This window comes from Perognathus longimembris, chromosome 9 (assembly GCF_023159225.1).
Source record: "Perognathus longimembris pacificus isolate PPM17 chromosome 9, ASM2315922v1, whole genome shotgun sequence".
NCBI classification, from domain to species: domain Eukaryota; kingdom Metazoa; phylum Chordata; class Mammalia; order Rodentia; family Heteromyidae; genus Perognathus; species Perognathus longimembris.
The window spans coordinates 54,946,117-54,967,300 of NC_063169.1; the positions used below are offsets into that span (position 1 = coordinate 54,946,117).

At 43.9% G+C, this 21,184-nt stretch overlaps 1 protein-coding gene and 1 long non-coding RNA gene across 10 annotated transcripts in view; one reads left to right on the top strand and one right to left on the bottom strand.

Annotated features, from left to right (window-relative positions):
• Nhsl1 (NHS like 1) overlaps nt 1–21,184 on the bottom strand; it is a 201,651-nt gene that overhangs the window by 3,480 nt on the left and 176,987 nt on the right. For 5 of the 8 annotated variants that reach the window (XR_007212127.1, XM_048354175.1, XM_048354177.1 and 2 more), the window contains exons 4-7: nt 17,424–17,616; nt 11,163–11,294; nt 2,350–5,634; nt 1,720–1,849 (exon numbers count right to left, since the gene is read on the bottom strand). Coding sequence is in view for 7 of the 8 variants with exons in the window: in XM_048354175.1 (XP_048210132.1) it covers nt 1,720–1,849; nt 2,350–5,634; nt 11,163–11,294; nt 17,424–17,616 (3,740 nt within the window). In the remaining variant the exon portion in view is untranslated. The remainder of the gene's footprint in view (nt 1–1,719; nt 1,850–2,349; nt 5,635–11,162; nt 11,295–17,423; nt 17,617–21,184) is intronic. The other 3 variants (XM_048354178.1, XM_048354179.1, XM_048354176.1) reach the window with 2 other exon arrangements.
• Nucleotides 2,851–21,184, top strand: part of LOC125357340 — a 32,768-nt gene continuing 14,434 nt past the window's right edge. Inside the window, exons 1-2 of one of the 2 annotated variants that reach the window (XR_007212128.1) lie at nt 2,851–2,905; nt 3,568–3,707. This is a non-coding gene — a long non-coding RNA (uncharacterized LOC125357340). Of the gene's footprint in view, nt 2,906–3,134; nt 3,200–3,567; nt 3,708–21,184 lie in introns of those variants that run through there. The other variant, XR_007212129.1, reaches the window with a different exon arrangement.

A 21,184-nucleotide genomic window follows, 5' to 3' on the forward strand; every position in this document is an offset into this window, starting at 1 on the left:
GTAATCTGTCCCCACAACAATTGGATTTTCTTAAGACCAAGTGTATTTAGTACACAGAGCAACTAGGGACCACAAGTCTCTATGGCTTGCTATGACAGATACATAATATATGTGTATATATCATATGTACAATATATCATATATTATATATAGATGTATGTCTACACACTTAGCAATTCAATGTATTTCATGTAAAATGAAAGATTCTGGATCTTGAAAGAATTTCCTGACAGCTAATCTCCAATTGGTTTTATTCAGAGAATATTTATTGAATTATTATTATGCATCTAGCATGCTTAAAGTTGAAATATCTGTATAAAGCTCTAGAAATGCCCCTAAATTTGTTTTCAAAAGATGCACTACATTTTCCCCATTTTGAGAATGGCTAAGTTTTTATTTCTAATGAGATCAAAGAAATTACTAAAACACCATTAACGGGGCCTTGATGGATATCTCAGCTTGCCAGCTTGTATTTCTCAAAATTCAGATGCTCAGATGTCGAACAAGGAGTTCCACATAGGGAATTTCCATTTCATGCAACAGTCCTTTCAGTTAAATTCCAGGAATTGGGGGAGAGGGTTGACACAGGCTATTTATAAAGAGAATCAAATGAATGTGTAAGATGCTTTTTTCAGAGGGGGAAAAAAGACTGTAACTTGGAGAAAAATAAGGTCTTGGCAACATGCAGGCACTCATGAGAGTTACCTGAAAACACTGCAGTAAGATAAGTTTAGCAGGAAGCAAAAAGTACGATGTTAATCGATTTGTACAGTGACTGCTGTAGGAGCACTTACATCCAGACAACAGATGCAACAAACAAAAGTTTATACTAAATCATATACATTCTCTTTTATTATTTTTTTTTTTTGCCAGTCCTGGGGCTTGCCCCCAGGGCCTGAGCACTGTCCATGGCTTTGTTGCTAGCCCTCTGCCACTTGAGCCACAGCGCCATTTCTGGCTTTTTCTATAATATGTGGTACTGAGGAATGGAACCTAGGGCTTCATCTATATGAGGCAAGCACTCTACCATTAGGCCATATTCCCAGCCCTAAATCATATACATTCTTAAAGGTGTCCACATAAATAAAACTAACTTTCTTTTGAGAAATTGACCCTATAATTCTTCTTAAACCAGCTATTTTTATTGCCAGTAGATGGCACTAGTGGTATACAGTAACAAACAAACTCCAGACCTTTGGCTCCTGCATAAAGTGATGCATTATTCTCTTCTCTTTGAAACACCAAGGAGCCAAAGAAATTGCACTACACAATTATAGATGTCTGTACAATACAAATAATCATTATTATAATGAAGAACTAAAAACAGGAAGGGAGTTCTGTAGAATCAGTCCACACATCCTGAGTCTACAGAACCTGGCATTTGGCATCCTGGCCCTGAGCCCTGGCTCCTCTAATCCAATTCTCATAAGCACTCTGTCATCTGACTGACACACTGTGTTCCTGGCCAGCAAGGGAGGGGTCTACCAGAAGGTATCACACTGAGCTTCTGTCCACAACATCATCACAAAAATCAGAGGGAGAACGTAACACAGAAACTGGCGTGAGAGGAAAGAAAGGGATAAAAAGATTCATAGTAATCATCAGTAATAGTTAATGAGTCATGACTGGGTAACGGAAGAGACCTCAAGAAAATAACATAGGGGAACTGGAATGATTATATAAAACAGATGGAAGCATGAGGAGGGAGTGCAAGGGTACCTGTGAATAGCTGCAAACAGGTCTTCGGTGGTCCTGGGTCTAGTGGGGGTCATCACCTCATCACTCCCATCTTCCTTACAGTCACAGGCTTCTGCGGAGGCCCTGGCTGAGTTGGTTTCCAGCACCCCAGCTACAGGAGGCAAGCAAGCAGGAACACACGATGCAGTGACCAGAATTTCCCTTCTTTGCCAAGCTTCCAAATGGGCTGGGGCTGCCTCCCTGCCATGGCCGGCAATGTGGGGGCCGCGGGGTGGGTGGGGTGGGTGGGCTCTGTAACGAGGCTCACAGCTGGAGCCCTGCCTTCTCTCTTACACAACTTGTGCTGAATTGCTCTTAAATTTTGGTAGCACATTTCTTTGCAGCTCTTCAAAAGAGAGATTACTCACTGCTATTTTATAGCCAGACTGCCGTAGACCACCCCCACTGCCCTATTTTTTTTTTATCATGCTGTATGTAAGCTCTTCCTTTAGATATGGATTTTTTAAACAAGGTCTTAAGGTGTAAAGTTGATAGGAACCTATAAGAAGCCCTCCTCTCCTCTACCTGCCTCCACGTGTGAGCTGTGTTCAGCAGCGCTATTTGGCTCAGCACCAGATGATCAGAGGTGCAGAGGAGCGAAGCTAGACTCACCTTCTTCGCCCTGTTGAGACAGAGAGCTCTCTGCATCACCCCTGCCATCCTCGCTGCTCTCGGGGGGCTCCTCCTGTGTAGGGCCTGGCGAGGCATGGGGCTGTACCATGGGAGCATTGGCTTCCACTCTGCCAGGGGACACAGCTCCGGCGGCTCCTCCCTCCCGAACCGAGCTGCCAGGGTCAGTAGCAGGAGAGCCGGCCAGGAAGGCAGGGCTCTCTTTCGCCTCTTTGCTGTGCACTGAGCTCTCCCCTGCCCTGGCGGGGCTGGGTGCCCCGTGGAAGGCTTCTCTCCCGTTCTCTGCAGGCTCCGCTGTGAGATTTCTCTGCGGAGGTGGCACCACCAGGAACAGTTTGGGCTTCTTGGAGATGGGAGGTGGCTTTCTGCTGGGTGAAGAGTCTGGGAGTGGGGTAGTTCTGGGGTCTGGTGGAGCCTCTGCCTCCCTGGTGCCGGGCCCGGGGCCTGGAGTCCCGTAGCTGCCGCCCAGAGGGCCGCCACGCTTGGCTGCACTGTCACGGTCATCCTGACTCGGGCTCTTGGCAGGCGTCGGAAGCAGGTTTGTCAGGGAGGCAGGCTGGCTTTCACTCTCCATTTCATTTATGCTATTTCGGGATTTCAGGAAGGCAGATGGCTTTAAGTGATACTGTGGAACAGTCGGGGTTCCTTGTTCCTGAGCAATTGGTTCAGACAGCAGCACTGCCTCGGCGCCTGAGTGCTTTCTCACGGGCCTCAACTGCACTGTCTGCAGCACCTCGGTGGTGATCAGGGGCATGGGGGGCCTGCCTGGCTCCTCCTTGCTCGCTGGCGGCCTGGAGGCCTCCCGGGAGGACTCAAGCTGGCTGCCGGCTTTGTAAGAAGCCCTGGTGTCTTTCATGAACTTGGGGTCCAGAGGTGGGGCAGGTGGGGGCTCTGAGGAGGGCAAGAACGGTGGTGCTGCTGGCAAGGGGGCTGAGGAGCCTGGAAGGGGGCTCTGAACTGAGGGGGAAGGGGAGGAAGTAGGGGAGCAGAAGGGAGCCAGGGCTTCTGGGGGCGGAGGGGGGAACATGGGAGAATGAGGCAGAGGAGAGCCCTCGAAGCAGTCTGCTGGAGGAGGAGGAGGGGGGAGGGCAGGAGACTTGTGGGCAGGGTAAGGGGATGGCAGAGGAGGAAGGGGGGGAGGTGCAGGGGGGGAGGCCATGACGGCATCCAGCTTCTTCACCGTGCCACTTCCTTCCGTAGACGTATTGGAAGAGAGAGAAGTGGACGAGGAGGACATGGACACCGAGGAGACCAGAGAGGACTTCCGTTCCGGTACCTTCGGCTTGGCTTTGCCCTTCCCATTGGCTGGTGACACTGACTTCAGGAACACAGGCACGGGGGTGAGTGCGGTGGGGGTATTGGACTGGCTGGAGTACCCACTGGATGGAGACGTGACTCTCTGTGACTTCTCGGGGGATGTGATCTTTGGTTTGACTGAGCCATCACCAGGCATTTGGGGCATCGTGGCCCTGGGTCCCTCTGGGGTGGGGCGTGCGGGGCCATTTCCAGTTGGGGCCCCACTGTTGGAGCATCCTCCTGCTGGGTGCCCCACGTCTTCCTGCATGCTGGTGTAGTCGATATAGTAACCCCAGGGGTCGGTGTACTCTGACTTGATGCTGCTGGTGTCGCTCTGGGACGGCGTGACTCCACACAGGGAGTACACGTTGGGGGTGGTGGCCGAGGTCATGCTGCTGCTGGCGCTGACGGTGCTCTGGCTCCGGGAGCGAGGCAGCCAGGGCTCCTCGAAGTCGCTGCAGGGGCTGTGCGAGTGCGAGGGCGAGCCGCCGCCAGGGCCTGGGAGGCTCAGCTGCAGCGAGTGCTGGAGCGAGGCGATCAGGCTCTCGTTGAGCACCTGCCCATTGGACTGCTCACTCTTCTTGGGAGTCCTGCGGAGGGAGTCCGTTCGGGAGGGTGGCAGGGGGGGCTTCTTTGCTTTCTTCAAAGAGATGTTTCTGGAAAGGGATTTATCCAGATCATGAGACCGGTCCGCTTGGCTTTTCTGAGCTCTTCCATCAAAAACATTGACCACGCTGTGCCTGGGGTTGGCGAAGCCCTCGTGGCTGTTGCACAGGCGCCCGGACCTGCGTCCAGGGTCACTGGGCAGAGCCCCGCAGTAGCCATTGTGATCCTCCGCATACGGGGAGCCAGCCTCCTCCTTGATGGACGCCTGGTCCAGGCTGCAGCTGCTCATGTTACTTGTGGGCGTGGAGTAGCCCGGAGTGGCCGGGTGCGTCTTCAGGGGGGAGGTCCGCCCGTTACTGGAGGCTGGGTACTCCCAGGGCTCAGAGCCGTCATGCCCGCGGTCCCCTGAGTAACTAGATTCGCTCTTGCCATCCACATCGTGGGGGTGTGCTGGGAAGCTCAGGTGGTTTCTACAGGTATAGGGCATGGCTTGGGACCCGTTCTCCTGGTTTGCTGGGGCATGTAGAGAGACCTCCGAATCGCAGAGGGACAGCAGCGCGGCACTGTGGGAAGGGGAGTCGGAGGCCTGTGAGGGGGTAGAGCGACTCTCATGCCAGCGATGACTGGATGGCTGGTAGTCATCTTTCACAACACGCCTGGACATGAGGTGATCTCTGGGTTTTATCTTGGAGTATGAGGAGGAGAGGGTGGTTCTACTATCCAGCTGCCCTGCGCTCTGAGCGGGGTGAATAATGATAACCTCTGAGGAGGACGAGAGGGTGGCATTGGGGATAATGCTGGTGGAGTAGGTAGCATGAGGGGAAACCACACAGGCTGGGCTTGTTACAGCGTCCATCTCCAAGTGCCTCAGGTCCTGGGATTTGGGCCTCGTAAGTGGGCCGGTCCTCAAGCCATCTCCTAAATGTCCAAAGTTTTCATCTCCTAGGGAGTTTCCCCTCTGGTAGAGAAAAAGACCGTGCATGTCTTCCTCAGGACCTGCAGCACCCAGCCTCGCCTCCAGGGAATGGGTGCTCGCCCTGACTCCAGAGCGAGGAAGACTATGGAAGCCAGCATCACTGTGGAGGCGAGAAGGGCACACGATACCTGCCGAGTCGCTCAGCACAGACATGTTGCCAGAGGAGCCCGAGAAGTGGCTCATGTGGGCGGAGATGCCCAGCCCCTTGTGTGCCCGGATTCTTCTCATGGAAGGTGGGACGACTCTCACTTCCTCGGTCTGACAGCTCGTGTCCTTGGTTTCCAAGCGCTGCCCGGAGGACCGATAGCTATCTAGCCTTCCTAATGTGGAGTAGTGGTCTGGGGTATAGAGTGAGTGACCCCCAACATCCTCTTGGCTAGTGCCGGATGCTGGAGATAAAGCAGAAAGAGGCCTGTTACCCGAAATTACAAAAGCACAGGTAATCGCCAACACCCTTCAGCCCCTCTGTCACAGTTCTGATTCTTAAAAAGAAAACAACAAACTTCCAATCTGATTTAGTTTCACGTCTCCTGTACCTAGCTGACACTTCCAAATATAAAAACCCTTATTGTCAATTGTATGTACTCCTCTTCTAAATGCGTACCTCGGGGCCTCCCACAGCATGAGGGTTGCTATGGAATTCTCAGGTACTCACTTTAAGATGGAGGCCACTGTGGAGGTGTACTTCACAAATAACCAGTAGTCAGCGAAGTCCAAAATAACTTTTCTCCCCACCAGGTGATGGCGCAGAGCATCTATCAAGATGGTCACTACCATCTTCCTTCAAAAATGAGTGAACAATAGGGCCACAGAAATACCATGTAAATGCTATCGACATAAAATGGTGTCGACTGCATTGATTCCTTAAATCAAAAGGAATTCCTAAGAGAAGGAAAATTGATTTACAGACCCATCTGTGTTCCAAACATTTCATTATCCATCGTAAGTGCTTATCATCTGTCTGTTGGTGACATTCAAAATTCAACAGCAATCTGTTGTGTTCTGGTGGGGTGGGGGTGGGGGTGGGCAGCAGGAACTGATCCAGGAAACACTCCTAAATTAGGGTTATTCGTTCCGTGGCGTTTTAAAACCAAACACAGAGGAGTACGTTAACAGAAAGAAAAGAAACACAAGGAAGGGTAAAAAGAGAGGCAAGTGGATGATAAAAACTCTAAGTATAGATAAATATATCTCAAGGCAGCTAGCCAGAAAAGAGTAGAGCTTAAAAAAAAAAAAAGGAAGCCAAGCACTCACTCATAGTGTACTGTGAAAGTAAAACTAGTCCTTAGGATAGATTTTTACAATAGTGTCAAAACCATGGTTCTCTGTTTCTTTTTTTCATTCAGTCAGAAATTGGTATGAGGATAGTAGCCTAACACAATTATTTACCAACAAAATAATCCTTCTGATTCTAAAGATGAAACACCAGGGTAGGCTGTTCAGATTCATTTCTCTGTAATCTGAATTTTTTTTTAATTCTGTCATCCTCATTTAAATGCCAATGCAACAAAATGTAAATCATCAGACATGCAATGGAGCTAAACATTGAAGAAAGGGGTGTCTAGCTCAGGCTTTGCTGAGCCATAGTGCCTGGGCATCTGTCTGCATTGTTGGACACCTGTACAAAAATACTGGTAATGGTGGGAAGCCTAAGAATTCCCTCTGCCCCAGAAGATAAACCACCTACGGCACATAGCCCCGACTGGATACATTCAACCCCTTTCTCAAAGTTAGTGAAGGGTATTACTAAAATGACAGCATTGGTCTTGCATCAGTTTCAAAAACAGCACCCTGGGAAGAAGGCTCCTGAGCATAAAGACCTTTCCTTCACTGTGATCATTTTTATATACTTAGGTCTTTAGTAGTGAAGATGATCTATTTCCTCTACCATGTTCTCACTGAACGTACACACAGACACAGACACAGACACAGACACAGACACAGACACACACACAGACACACACACACAGCTCTCAGAAAGAGAGGGAGCATGTGATGTGAAAGGATAAGACCAGAAATTTTATACACACACACACACACACACACACACACACACACACACACACACACACGGGCAAAAAATGAGAAAGTATGAATTTCTAGAAGGGAGGCTGGCTGATGTTGGTGTATCTGGTTTTATTTGCTCAGTATCAAACCTTCAAGAAATATCTCATTCTATGCAATGATGGACTTAATATCTTTTCTTTAAAGTTGTCATGGTGGACTAGGAGTGTAACTCAGTGGTAAGGGCTTTTGCCTGGCATGTGTGAGGCGCTAAGTGTGACCCCAAGCACCATACACATAGATAACACAAAATTGCGGTTCTTCTCCCACAGGATGGTTTTAAACTGCCATTGCTAAACTGTTAAGCATCATAAATAAAAGCCTGATACCTTGGGGTAATCGTTTTGAGGATAAAATCATTCCTGGTTTCTGAAAACAGAAAGGATTTCTCTATAATCTGCAACTGAATACAACTTCATTTCAAAAACAGATGAGGGGCAACTAGCTTACACATTGTACCAAAGGGACTACCAAAATCCTGTTTCTAAAATGAACTTTTCAATATGTTTGCAGTATTACAAAAAAGTGTCATAATCTTACTGGACACAGGTGAATGCTATATTGGCTACACAGAGCAAACAAAAAATGAGACTCTAAAAAATGTAAACAAACCACTCAGGTGCTACTGAAATATTGGTGAGACTTCTATTGGATTTGGGGGGGAATTTTTTATGTGGATATTGGGGCTTGCATTCAGGGACTGGGTGCTGTCCCTTAGCTTTTTTTCATTTGAAGTGCTCTACCACTTGAGTCATAGCTCTTCTTTGTGCTTTAGGTATATTGTGTGTATGTGTGTGTGTGGGGGGGGGTGGGATTAGAGATTAGAGTTTTACAGACTTTCCTACCCAGACTGCTTCTGAACCACAGTCCTCAGATCTCAGCTTCCTGAGTAACTGAGATTACAGGCATGAGCTACCGTCACCTGGCTTGTGTAGCTTTAAGATAAGAATAAAGACAAAAATTTGGAACTTTATCCAATACATTGAGAACAAAATTACGGTCATCAGATATGATTTGGGAGTAAATATTAGACATTTATTTATTTACTTATTTATTGCTAATCCTGGGGCTTGAATTCAGGGCTGGGTGCTGTCCCTGAGCCTATTTGTGCTCAAGGCTAGCACTCTACCACTTGAACCACAGTGCCACTTCTGGCTTTTTCTGCCCTGGCTAGCTTCAAATCATGATCTGTGAGCCACCAATGTTTGGCTAGACCTTTATTTTTAAAAAGCTATAATGCTGACTTGCCTCCACGGTCCATTATATGACAGATTTTGAATGAAAAAAAAACTGTACACAATTAAGCATACTGTATCTTCCTAATTCATAGGAGCAGAAGTCTGTATAGTTGAGCTTTTTAAACATGCAAACTCCTGGCAACTTGGGCCATAGGTAGGGTCCATGTTGAGTAGTATCTAGTGGGCAGGGTCCATCTTTCTCCATCTAGTTTGTATGGTTCAGCCATACTTCCTGATGTTTTATATCTAGAGAAATTTTGAGGGCAATGAAGGATATCAAATATCTATTTTTGATAATTTCTACGGAGTACAGACTTCCAAACCGAAGTCCTTTTGAGTTTAAATATTGGGAGAAATGGCAAAGGCATCCAGAAAGCTTGAAAGGCTAGAGTAAATATTCATTTCAGTGCTTTGGGGTGATAGAAACCTTTTCAAATGTTACTTTTCTCATTCTGTCTACCTATCCTCCAACTAGCTATCTGTAACACTACAGTTGTTGTCTGACTGCCTCTAACTTACACACAGTTTCCTCAGCGACCCTCTACTTGTCACCCAGGTGACATGCTGACTGCAGTGACACAGACTGTCTCATGTCTGGCAACACAGATCACATGAGGGAAGCTTTTGTTCCTTCCTTCAATATTAGTGGGGGTTCTGTGTCTCACACAGAAGAGGAATAACAGTGGTTCCAAGGACTCAATCGTTGATGTTACAACACTAAAATTATAGAAGATATGGCTTCCCTAGGTGGAATATCAAAGAAACAACTGAACTGTCGGCTCTGCTGGTTGGTTCAACAATAAAAGTGATATGAAGATCTCAACTCTCAGGTTCAAGGCTTCATATTAATTCATTAATTGTGTATATTATATTATACATCTTTATCTGAGCCAAAATATCCTTACACTCTGCACAAAGGCAACCAGAATCTACTTCTTTTGGTTGGAGTAAAACCACTAAGATAGCTTACATGAAGGCATCAACCTTGAGGCCTAATTGCCTCTCTTCAAAGTGAAACCTTTTAGGTTAAGGTACATTTCCTAAAAAGACCAGTTCAATTATGTTATTTGAGTACTTACAAAACTACCCCACCAATTACCGACCATATGAGTAGATTAATTTCTTAAATGTGTTGTTAGCTGTCACCTTAAGAGACAGGAAGGAAGGGAGGTAGGGAGGAAGGGAGGAAGGGAGGAAGGGAGGAGGGAGGAAGAGAGGAAGGGAGGAAGGAAGAGAGGAAGGGAGGAAGGAAGGAAGGAAGGAAGGAAGGAAGGAAGGAAAGAAGGAAAGAAGGAAAGAAGGAAAGAAGGAAAGAAGGAAAGAAGGAAGGAAGGAAGGGGCACAGCCAGGCTTTGAGGAGAAGAAAGTATGCCTGTACCATTAAGCTCCTGAGAAGGGGCCTACAGGGCTCAGGCAGCCACCAGGGAAGAAACCAAAGACCAGCTTCGCAAATTCCCTGCATGCACTTGCAGTCCTGCCTTTGTTCCTAATGAACACTTTGGCTTCCTAATAGAAGGCATTTAGCAGGGGTGTTGGGCTAAAAAATAAAAAATGACCTGACAGACTCAATGACAGTAAGCTCTGCAAGCTGAAATGCTCCCTTGAGAAGCTGTTCCAGATGCCTCATCACTACAGTAGGGTAAGCTGAGCAGGACTGAGACCAGTAGGCAAGTTCAGAAATAATGACTGGATTTCTAGAGTATATCCTCCAATAGTAAACAAGCAAATTAAAACTTCAGCTGAAAGTAGCAAGTAAGAAATAAATCTACAGGTTAGTGTAAGAGGTAAATTTTAAAATGGATAGCATTGCATCACCCACATTAACCACAACAGTGGCATCACATGTATAAATTCATTTCGTTCTCAAGACTACAAAGAAGGTTCTATTAAGTTCACCATCTTGTTTGTGGGATAAGAAAGTAGATGCAGAGAGAAAGTCACCTGCCCAAGGCCACCCAGAGAATGAGCGGTAGAGTCAGGGTTCAAAGTTGAACAGTCTAGCACTAGAATCCTCTCTAAGTTGTTGTCTCGCTAAGTTGTCTCTGTGGATGCTTCTGCAGGGCCCCATTAAAACACAAGGAGAGAACGTTATTACAGGAGAATGAGAATAAGCATGAAAACAATGGGAGAGTTAACAGTGAGCCACAAAACTCTCCATCTAGATTTCTATTAAAATTGTTGTTGTTTTTTTTTGTTTTGATCATGTTAGTTCATTAAAATAAAAGCTATGAGCTTGTTTCACTGTGTGAAGGTATTATCCCACAAACATGACCACTTTCTATTGTACAGGTATTTGCTATTATGTAATCCCAGATTGCTAGGATGAGGTTTCAGTTCATGAAAACTTAAGGTCTAAGTAAAAAATTAATTGTGGAGATGTCCAATGTTGAAGGTACCCGGAGATGTTGCTGGAACCCTTAATTCCTATCACCCCATTTATGGTTTCAACAGGACCTCGGAGACTCATGTGAATAGGTATAGGATCTGACCTAAAGCTTCTTCACCAGGAAAGAAGCTGGCCATCAGAAAGTGTGAACACACAAGCACAACATGGGGTTAGCTAGCAATGCCGAGCAGCAGAGAGGGCAACAGAATGCAATTCTGATGAGCCATACCTAGCTCCTTCTGTATGTTGTCAGGGACTCCTGTAATAGTCTTTCTCCTTTTGACTTTCTTCGGTCGTCTTACCAGAGTGTCTGTGTAAATTAGAGACCGCCGGAGGCTGGCCTGGCGATCGAAAGTCTCCCCTGATGTAGAGTAAGTAGAACAAGCAAAGCAATGTTATTTTCAAGCAAGCTGACACCATGCACTTTCTTCCAGAAGCTTGTTGTAAAATGAAAAGGAGATATTAATAATGATGTTAGCCAGTCATATGATGATGAACGCCGAAGGGCGAAAAAGGAAGGCAAGCACATTATCACCAGAAGGCTGATTTCCAATTTCTGAGCATGTGTCCTTCTGGAGGACGTAACTTGATCTCATTTTCCAGGGAGCTGCAAAGGTGCTCAAATCGCACTACAAGAGCAATTCCATCTCATTTAAAACATGAAATATGGAAATGTCACAGTGAAACCTCCTACTCTCTACGATTAATGTGTGCTAATAAAAATGTGTTGCTTAGGTCCTCTGGTCACTGAAAACCACTCTTTACAACATGTGGTGGTGGCATTAAACAGATCCTATTCATCTGGTCATCACACAGATGAATAAAATATAACGTCACATGTGATGAAACAGAATTGTAGGGTTTTTTTTTTCCTTCTTCAATCAAGGAGGCTGACAATTTGGATTGATTAGAAAGTGTGTATGGTATGAGATATACAGCTGTAATGAGATACATAGAGCCTTATAATGATAAAGTACTTTCACCACAGTGAGACTCAACAGTACTGCTGTCAAAGCTGAACTGCACCTGTCTGGTTCATCATCTTATTATTTTTGGAGTGTGGGCAGGGGGGGAGGAGGAACTAGAACCCAGGGCTTCCCAGTGACAATGTTGCAGCTGAACCCAGAATGCCACATGCTAAACTGGTCCTTCCTTCCTTCCTTCCTTCCTTCCTTCCTTCCTTCCTTCCTTCCTTCCTTCCTTCCTTCCTTCCTCCCTTCCTCCCTTCCTCCCTTCCTTCCTTCCTCCCTTCCTTCCTTCCTGCGGGGCCAGGTACTGGCAGCGGCTCATACCTGTAATCCTAGCTACTCAGGAGGTGGAGAGCTGAGGATTGTGACTCAAAGCCAGCCTGGGCAGGGAAGTGTGAGACTATTATCATCAATTAACTACTCAAAATATCACAAGTGGAACTGTGGCTCAAGCAGCTGAGTGCAACTTGAGGGGGAAAAAAAAAAATCAGTGACAGTGCCCAGGCCCTAAGTTCAAGCCCCAGGCCCAGCATCAAACATGGGAGCACCAAACAAACAAACATGGGAAATTAAAAAAGAATACAGTTTGAGCTGGGTGCCAGTGGCTCACATCTATAGCCCTAGCTGCTCGGGAGATGGAGATTTGAGGATCACAGTTTAAAGCTAGCCTGGGCGGGAAAAATCCAAGAGACTTTTATCTTCAATTAACCATCAAAAAGCTGGAAATGGAGCTGTGGCTCAAGTGCTAGAGTGCTAGCTTTGAGGGCAAAAGCTCAGGAACAGTGTCCATGTCCCGAGTTCAAGCTGCAGGACCAACACCAAGGAAAAAAAAGTTTGTAGCATTATTAGTTCTCATTTGGGCTACTTTAAACTACTTTGGCATTTGGACTAAACAAAGTCTGATATCATTAACTATTTCCTATGGTTATTCTACTCAAAAAGAGATTAAAATATATATATATATATACACGTATATATCACATTCTTCTGTCACTCCTGAGCATATGAAAAGTATACGAATATTCACTCTTACTTAGCAATACTGACATCAACTTAAAGTAGGCAGGTTGTGGACAATGTAATTTTTTGTTAGAATAAGATTGTGAATAATATCTAATCAAAACCAGATGATCAAATCTTATTTCATCTACTAAAAAAGAAGAAGAAATGCATGAAATCTTGAAAATTCTTGCAACATTGTTCTGAAGGAGTAAGAAAAGCAACCCAGAAACGATTGAGACAAGGGTCTGAAACCCTGGAATGTGCTGCTGCTGCTGCTGGGATGCACAGGTCATTCACGTGCAATGGCATAAACAGCATGGGGGCGGCCGCAGGCATGGTGGGTCCCTTAGCCTCCCGCAGCAGAGGGAAGGTCCTTCCTTGCACCAAGAAACTAAGAACAGGCCGAAGGTAAACACATCTTCATTTTTTTGCTACTGAGATAAAAACCAAGGCCACCAAAGCTCCAAGATTAAGAAACAAAGGATAAGAGGAGGAATGTCTGTGACACACCACAGAAGGGACGGGGATCCCCCTCTTGCATCAGCAGCAGCTGGGATCTACATTTCTTGGGGTAGAGACCATGATTTGTATACTGTGGCTTCCCCATCTTGTTCTCATCTAATGCCTGGCACAAAGTCAATAAATAGCTGTTGGATTCCATCACTCTTGTTCACGGACAAATGGCATGAGCTAGCCATGGTTACTATTCAGAAATAGATGTAGGCAGCTCAAACAGCAGGGCAAAGCCAGTTTGCAGAACTGTTCAGTTGAAGTATGTGCATATAGCTTCCAGGTGAAGGAGCTGGTACCCCCATGGGGTCACCCCAACATATTTATATGTTCCCTTTATTTTAAAGGATTTTTCCCCTCAATGTTTAGAACATACCAAGTCTCCACAGGACTGTAACTAATGAGATTGAATCATTTTTCAGGCCAGTAGTTCATTGTGTTGAAGTTCTCTATCTCTAGGCCTGGTGGGCTTCAGTGTGAATTTGAAGTGACAAAATATGGGCTGTTAAAGGAAAAGGGCACTGGTGGAGATAGGCAATGCTACATATTAAAAAATAAATGAAGCCCTGGGTTCATTTCCTCAGCACCACATATATAGAAAAAGCCGGAAGTGGCACTGTGGCTCAAGTAGTAGAGTGCTAGCCTTGAGCAAAAAGAAGCCAGGGACAGTACTTAGGCCCTGAGTTCAAGCCCCAGGACTGGCAAAAAACAAAACAAGCAAACAAAGAAAATGTTGCGGTCATAATACTCAATGTATACACTCCATAAAACTAAGAAAACGGAGGGGAGAGGTTGTGTTGGGAGGGAAGGGGGAATGATGAAAGGAGTGACACAGATCAAGATGTATTGGACTCATAAACTGACGGGTTGAATGGTAACACCTTTGGTACAAGTACATAAAGACAATTCGAATATAATTCTTTAAAATTCCATCTGTTTCTTTTACACTTAAGTAAAACAAATGTGGGGGGAAAGTTTATGGAATTGAGAATAACAGATGTACTTATTTATTAAATTCCTATGGGATTTAAAAATAGAGTTTTCTAAGAGCCAATGAAAATCTTCAAAACTGTCATATACATATATATGTGATATGCATTGTTTGTCTGTATACGTGTATGTATGGGGGGAGGGGCAGTACTATGATTTGAACTCGGGGCTTTAGTCTTCCCAGGCAAGTAGTCTGTACTTGAGCCACATCTCCAGCCCTTCTTGCTTTAGCTGTTTTTTTGTGATAGCACCTCTTATTTTTCCCCCAGGCTGTCCCAGACCACAATCCTCCTATTTATGCTTCCTGCATAAACTAGTACAACAGACATGTCTGCCACCAAGTCCTGCTACAGGTCCAGGAGGAACTGGCTAATTTTCTTCCTCTCCGAATCTCCACCTCTCAAGCAGCTGGAATTATAGGTGTTGCATTCTTACAAAGTCTTCTAGAACTTTAGAAGTATACCACTTAAAAAGCAGGAAGCTGCATAGCATGTTTCAACCCATTCATCAAAAATAAACATTTTAGATTTCTTTTTTTTTTTTTTTTTTTGGCCAGTCCTGGGCCTTGGACTCGGGGCCTGAGCACTGTCCCTGGCTTCTTCCCGCTCAAGGCTAGCACTCTGCCACTTGAGCCACAGCGCCACTTCTGGTCGTTTTCTGTATATGTGGTGCTGGGGAATCGAACCTAGGGCCTCGTGTATCCGAGGCAGGCACTCTTGCCACTAGGCTATATCCCCAGCCCCCATTTTAGATTTCTTGATCTTCAGCCAAATTAAGAAAAGCCATGAAGTGGGAATATGTATGTGTATGTGAATACACAGATCCAGAAAACCCATCAGTAAGTACATAATTATATTTAATTTTGCATTCCTGAAAAATGTTAATGACTCAATTAAAAATAAATGGCATTTTTGACTCAGCTCATGTTGCTCATTTCATTATTGTCATTTGCCTTTCCTGGTGGCATTTAAAGGCCTTTTTTAAATACCCTGTAATTCATATCCAGTTAGTCCTCAAATGAGAGCACATTAAAGCTTAGAGACATGACACTGTCCTCCTTGTAACAATGCATTTCACTGCAAATGACTATTTCTAAAACTCTACTCTGTTTTAAATCTTCTATCTCAAAACAATGTATACCACCCTTAATTCCATTCGGGATCGCCATACTTGTTATCATTATTTCCTCATCTCATAATATTATTTGAAGCTTTTAATCAGGTGTAAATACGTTTCTATTGCATCTAATAATGTAATTCAATTTCTTATAGAAAAATATATGCCCATGTATTTAATCAAGCAGTAAACATTATGCTTTGTTCTGAAACACAGCTACTTATATAAATAAACCTTTAAGAATATGCACTAAAGGAGAAACACACTGACGGAGACCAACAATGCTGTTTACAAAGAATATGGATGAAAAGAAAATGCCATCTGTTTCTTTTGGGGTTCAGTAAAAATAAATGTACACAGATCAGACAACAATTCATACACTTATTGCATTCCCATAGAATTAAGAGCTTTAAATCTAAGTTTTTAATATCCTGAAAGGTTAAAAGCACTATGGAAATGGTATCACCCCATGCTATCACCCCTTCCATGCCTACCAAAGGCACAGCACCAAGTTTTCCAGCACAGCAGCCTCAGAACACAGCCAGGTAGCTGGGAGTGGGGTGGGGGGGGGAAGGGTTCTTCCAATTGCAAGTGAAACAGTGAAACATCCTACTTCTCAATCAGTCAGCTCTTCCCTTGCAGGGCCTGATTATCAGGCCCTAGTTATTTAAGTGACTATTTCTATGTAATACAGTCAAATGACTGAAATGATGAACTCTTTGAGGAAGAAGGGGATGGAATTAAATTTGGGGTTGTATACAAGGTAGGCAAGCTTTAGCCCATAGGAACTCTTAACATTTCTATTTTGCATTTTGTGCCCTTCATGGACTACTGACCAATTCCTAGGCTCCAGGGAGATTAATATTTTTCCCCCTGGTCTTGAACTAAGGGTCTGGGCACCATCCCTAAGCTCCTTCTTGATCAAGGCTACTAGCACTCTACCACTTGAGCCACAGCTCCACTTCCAGCTTTTAGTGGTTAACTGGAGATAAAGAGTCTCAGGGACTTTCCTGCCCAGGCTGGCCTCAAACTGTGATCCTCAGATCTCAGCCTCTTGAGTAGCTAGCCACTGGCACCTAGCTTGATTCAACTTTTTAACAGCTCTTCTAATTTTATGAAAGATAATCCTGGAGATTTATGTACATTCTTATTTGTTTCCATAACTACCACAAATGATTAAAGACTAAGTATAATATTCCAGATTAACAACTTCATGTAATTCTAAAAATTGCTTATTCAGCAGCAATAGATTTTTATTTGAAGACTGGAATTCAAATTATGTAAATCAAAATATAATTTTATCAGCCTATTAAGATATATATATATTATATATATATATAGTAGAGGAGTAGTCTGGGGTTCAAACTCAGGGATTCACAATTGTTAGGCAGGGGCTGTACTACTTGATCCAGGCCTCTAGTCCTTAAAACATATTTCTATAGTTGTTAATTTACTTAGTAATTTCATTCCAACCATTTCCCCCTTTTATCTTCTTGAAAGGGTAAGAAAAACTACCAGAAACATTACAAAATAATTCTTTCTTCACTTCTAGAAAGTAAAATTAAAGTCACCCTATGAAAAGAAATATACAACTTTTTTTTTTTACACAGGACCACAATTATAAGATATTCCTATTGAAGAAAAATCTTATGAAGAAGCCATTCAACTTAAAATGACATCCTTTCCATGACACCCAGCTTCGGTGACGTAGTCTATTTAGCTAATAAGCAACAGATACTTCATGTACACCCATACACACATCTGTAATAACAGTATTCCCTGCAATAAACAAGGACCAGGAAGCCAAGCCACAGCAATTCACTCTGCGTATAAGTAAAATGCTAAGAGTATAAAATAGACAATCCACTATCCCAAGGCCATCCTGACTGCCCAGCAAAGCATACCAGTTATGTTAATAGGAACCACATCAGTCTGGACCGTTTGGGCTTGTTGTCGCATCTTCTCCTCTGGAGTTGGCAGTGGCAGTGACTTGGTCCAGTTCGTCTGAGTATGAAGGTCAGAAAAGTCACCTGAGGTTGGTGTTTTAGGTCTCCTGATGCCAATAAGTCTCTCCTCTTCTGATGAAGAGAGAGAACACTGCAGAGAAAGAACAAGTTACACTGTATAAAGAGCTGGCAGGGACAGGTATAAATGTATTTTAGCTTTAAAAAGAAGTTAGACCCATTGTAAAGAAAGCCAAAGAAGGGCTCGCATTTCAGAGCAGAAGGAATGACTGAGGGACACTGACAGAGGCACACTGTGTATCCTCTTGCACGCAACTCACAATGTATGATTTCCCCTGGCCAGGGGCTGTAAACTGAGAATGGCCGAAGGTTTTGCTGACCCACACAGTCATTTCAGTTCTTCTCATCTTTCCTATCTTTACCATGGTCAGAAAGGCTATGGATTTTGTTTACAACATCATAGCTGCAGCCACCAGTTTCCATTTTTATTAAAATGGAGTTTTGCTTAAAGTCATTTCGAGCTTCAATCTTATTTCCTGTAGCCTCTGACCTCAAGGAACATTTCAAAGTGGTAGAGCTATTGTTCAACTACTTGAGCTCTTCTGAAACCGTCTATATGGGAAAAAAATAAACCAGTGTGAAATTGTTAAATTATAAGCAGCTGACAAAGGCTGTGCTCTGAGCCTTATCAGAATTCCATGAAAACATTTCTCGCTGCGTCTGGTTTGATATAGATTAGCATCCTCACTGAAGAGCCTTTCTGCAATATCTGCCTTCCCACAACACCTTAAACAGTGTCAGCAAGAAAGTGTGTTAGCAAGCATTTTATGACGGGCTTGACCACAGCTCCGTGGCAGCTGGTTCTGTGCCCAGCAAGTTCCAAGACCTTAAAATAAATGCAATGTGCACAGAAACAACAACAACAAAATGACCATGGGCTTTTGGAAGGAATTCGATTATTATATATAATAAATGTGTACAAAGTGTGCTTCAAGTTCAAAACAAGGTATCTGAGAATTTTACTTTCATTGAGTGTCAGGTTGTGGAGCCTCCCACAGAACACACTGTAACAAACACAGAGGTCACGATTCAACCTCCTTCCAGAGCCCCCAAGCAGCAAGGGGAACTGCTGGGCAGACTCCTCACCATAGCTTGTTCTACCTGTATGTGAACTTCCTACAAATGGAATCACAGCTGTCTATCCTCTTTTGTGACTTATTTATGGTTGTAAAGATCACCTACTCAGCCATCTATCTGTCATGTATATTTTCTTTTGTTGCTGATACTAGGACTTAAACTCGGGGACTTGAGTTCTCAACTTTCTCACGCATGGCTGGTACACTATCAGTTGAGCCATGCTTCCAGTCTGGCATTTTTGCTATTTAAGAGCTAACTCTTTTGGATTTGTCTGTTTGGGCTGGCTTTAAGCCATGATCAACTGGCCTCAACCTCCTGAATAGCTATAATTACCAATGTAAAGCCAGAGGCACATGGCCTTATCTATCTTTAGAAGGTATATTTGGATACCCTCTGGACTTCATGCAAACCTCTAAAGGGATAGAGTGAAGAAATATACAAAAATCCTTCTGTGAGAAATCTCAAGCAGAAGAACACTGTTATCACTGTGTATTGCTACAGAACGTACCTTGCTACAAAAGTGTCTGTATTTGTTCTAATGTCAGAGGCTCTAAAAATATGAAAAGACAAGGAACAGGCCCCAAACTAAGAATCCATAGACATAAACTGATTGTGAAATCTTTGAACTTCCCCTTGGTGTAAAGTGGGGTCTCATCGCCCACCTTCTGTGCCTGCAGAGGTACTTGCAGGATGCAGTAAGATGGTAGGTATAGAACTATTAAATACCATGGCAATGAAAGTGGTGCTCACATAAACATGATTTCAGGAAAGCAAAATCCCATGAAATTGCCAATTACTCCTTTTCCTTTTATTAAGGGATTAATAATAGTTGGGCACCAGTAGCTCATACCTGTAATTCTAGCTACTCAGGATGCTGAGATCTGAGGACCAAGGTTCAAAATTAGCCTGAACAGGAAAATCCTTGAAACTCTTATCTCCAAGCAGCCACCCAAAGGCCAGAAATGGAGCTGTGGCTCAAGCAGTACAGTGCGAACATTGATCAAAAGCAGCTCAGGGACAGCACCCAAGCCCTGAGTTCAAGCCCCAGGACAGGTGTGTATGTGTGCACACCACAGACACAGATACACACAAAAGATGAACAATAACAAAAACATTATGAAAATAAAAACAAATCATAAACATTTTTAAAATTTACTTTTGTAATTGTAATCCATTAAACACATAAAATGATCATCTAGTTTCTTTTCCATCTAGGAAAACGTGAAATGTTTGGAATTTAACTGACAAGCACACTCCACTTATAAACTAAGCATGTGTTATCGATGTCTTATGATGCCAATTTACATCCCATATATTCATACTGATCTGGTTCAGTATGAAAAGTGGTGCACATCCTTCTGTGATAACTAAGGGGCATTTGAGGCAGCAGGAACTCAGCCACACTGGTGTAAACTGATCATTTTGTTAAGTTTGACATAACATGTATTCTCTACCCATAAAGTGCACACAACCATATGTACACACAAATTAAAAATGAAGTTTATTTGAGAATGCCATGGAAGTACGTAGAAAAGTCACACACCTAGCATTGAATTTCAATCTAGTAAACTAGAATGTTACTTTACTCTTCTGATATAAACACAAAGTAATTTTTGGGCAATCTTGAAGTGTAGCAAAAAAAATTTTGAAGGCACTGATTAGTAAGTGCTTAGCCAATAGGCTTTGAAGAAGGGGGAGTGGAGCTCAGGGCTGACAAGATGGATAACAAAGGACCAGACAACCGCCTCCTGCCGCAAGGGCTCTTTGTCACACCAGCCAAGGGATGGTGTGCCAATGTTCCCTCCTCTTGAAAGAACATTTCCCATATACACTACCACAATCTACAAATGAGAATGCCAGAATGAATGACTCAGAACCAAACAACTCCCACTACCTCTGCTGTGTGTGAACATAACAGGGGTGCCAATGCAGCTGGTTTGGAGGGTGCAGTCCACGATCAGCTCCATAACGTATTATGGAAAGGCCCACTAGTATTCCTTCTAAATCACTCTTCATGATGCCTTAGAGTATTTGTACAAGCTATTCCCCCCCCCCCCCCACCTAAAAAACTTCTTCCTCTTGATATCCACCCAGATACCTAAAGGAAGACATCTAAAGAACTCATGTTCTTTGGGTGTTTGCTCTCTTCTTGTTGGTGCCTTATGTGTTTACCCTATTCAAGTTCTGCTTCTCCCCCATATCTTATGCCCTGTTCTCTTTCTTGTTTATTTCTTTAGTAAGTACCATTTGCATGTGTGCATTTGCGTTATCTGGTTTGTCTTTCTCAAGAGACTGTAAATCAGATTTGCAAAGAAAACTGTTTCAGAATTTCAACTCTAAAAGAGGTTCCATTTAGTCTATGAACACTCTATGCTGCTGTGTCCTAAATTATAGGCTCATAGGAATGAGCTGATATAACCCTCAGTGTTATCTTTGTTGGATTAAAAAAAAGAAACTGGAGGCTTAGTGGAGGAAAGACTCTGCTTCTGGAAGTTTGTGAGTAGGAAGCTACGTTTAGAACCCAAATCTAACCCAAATCTCTGCTGCAAGGCAGGGTAGGGCAA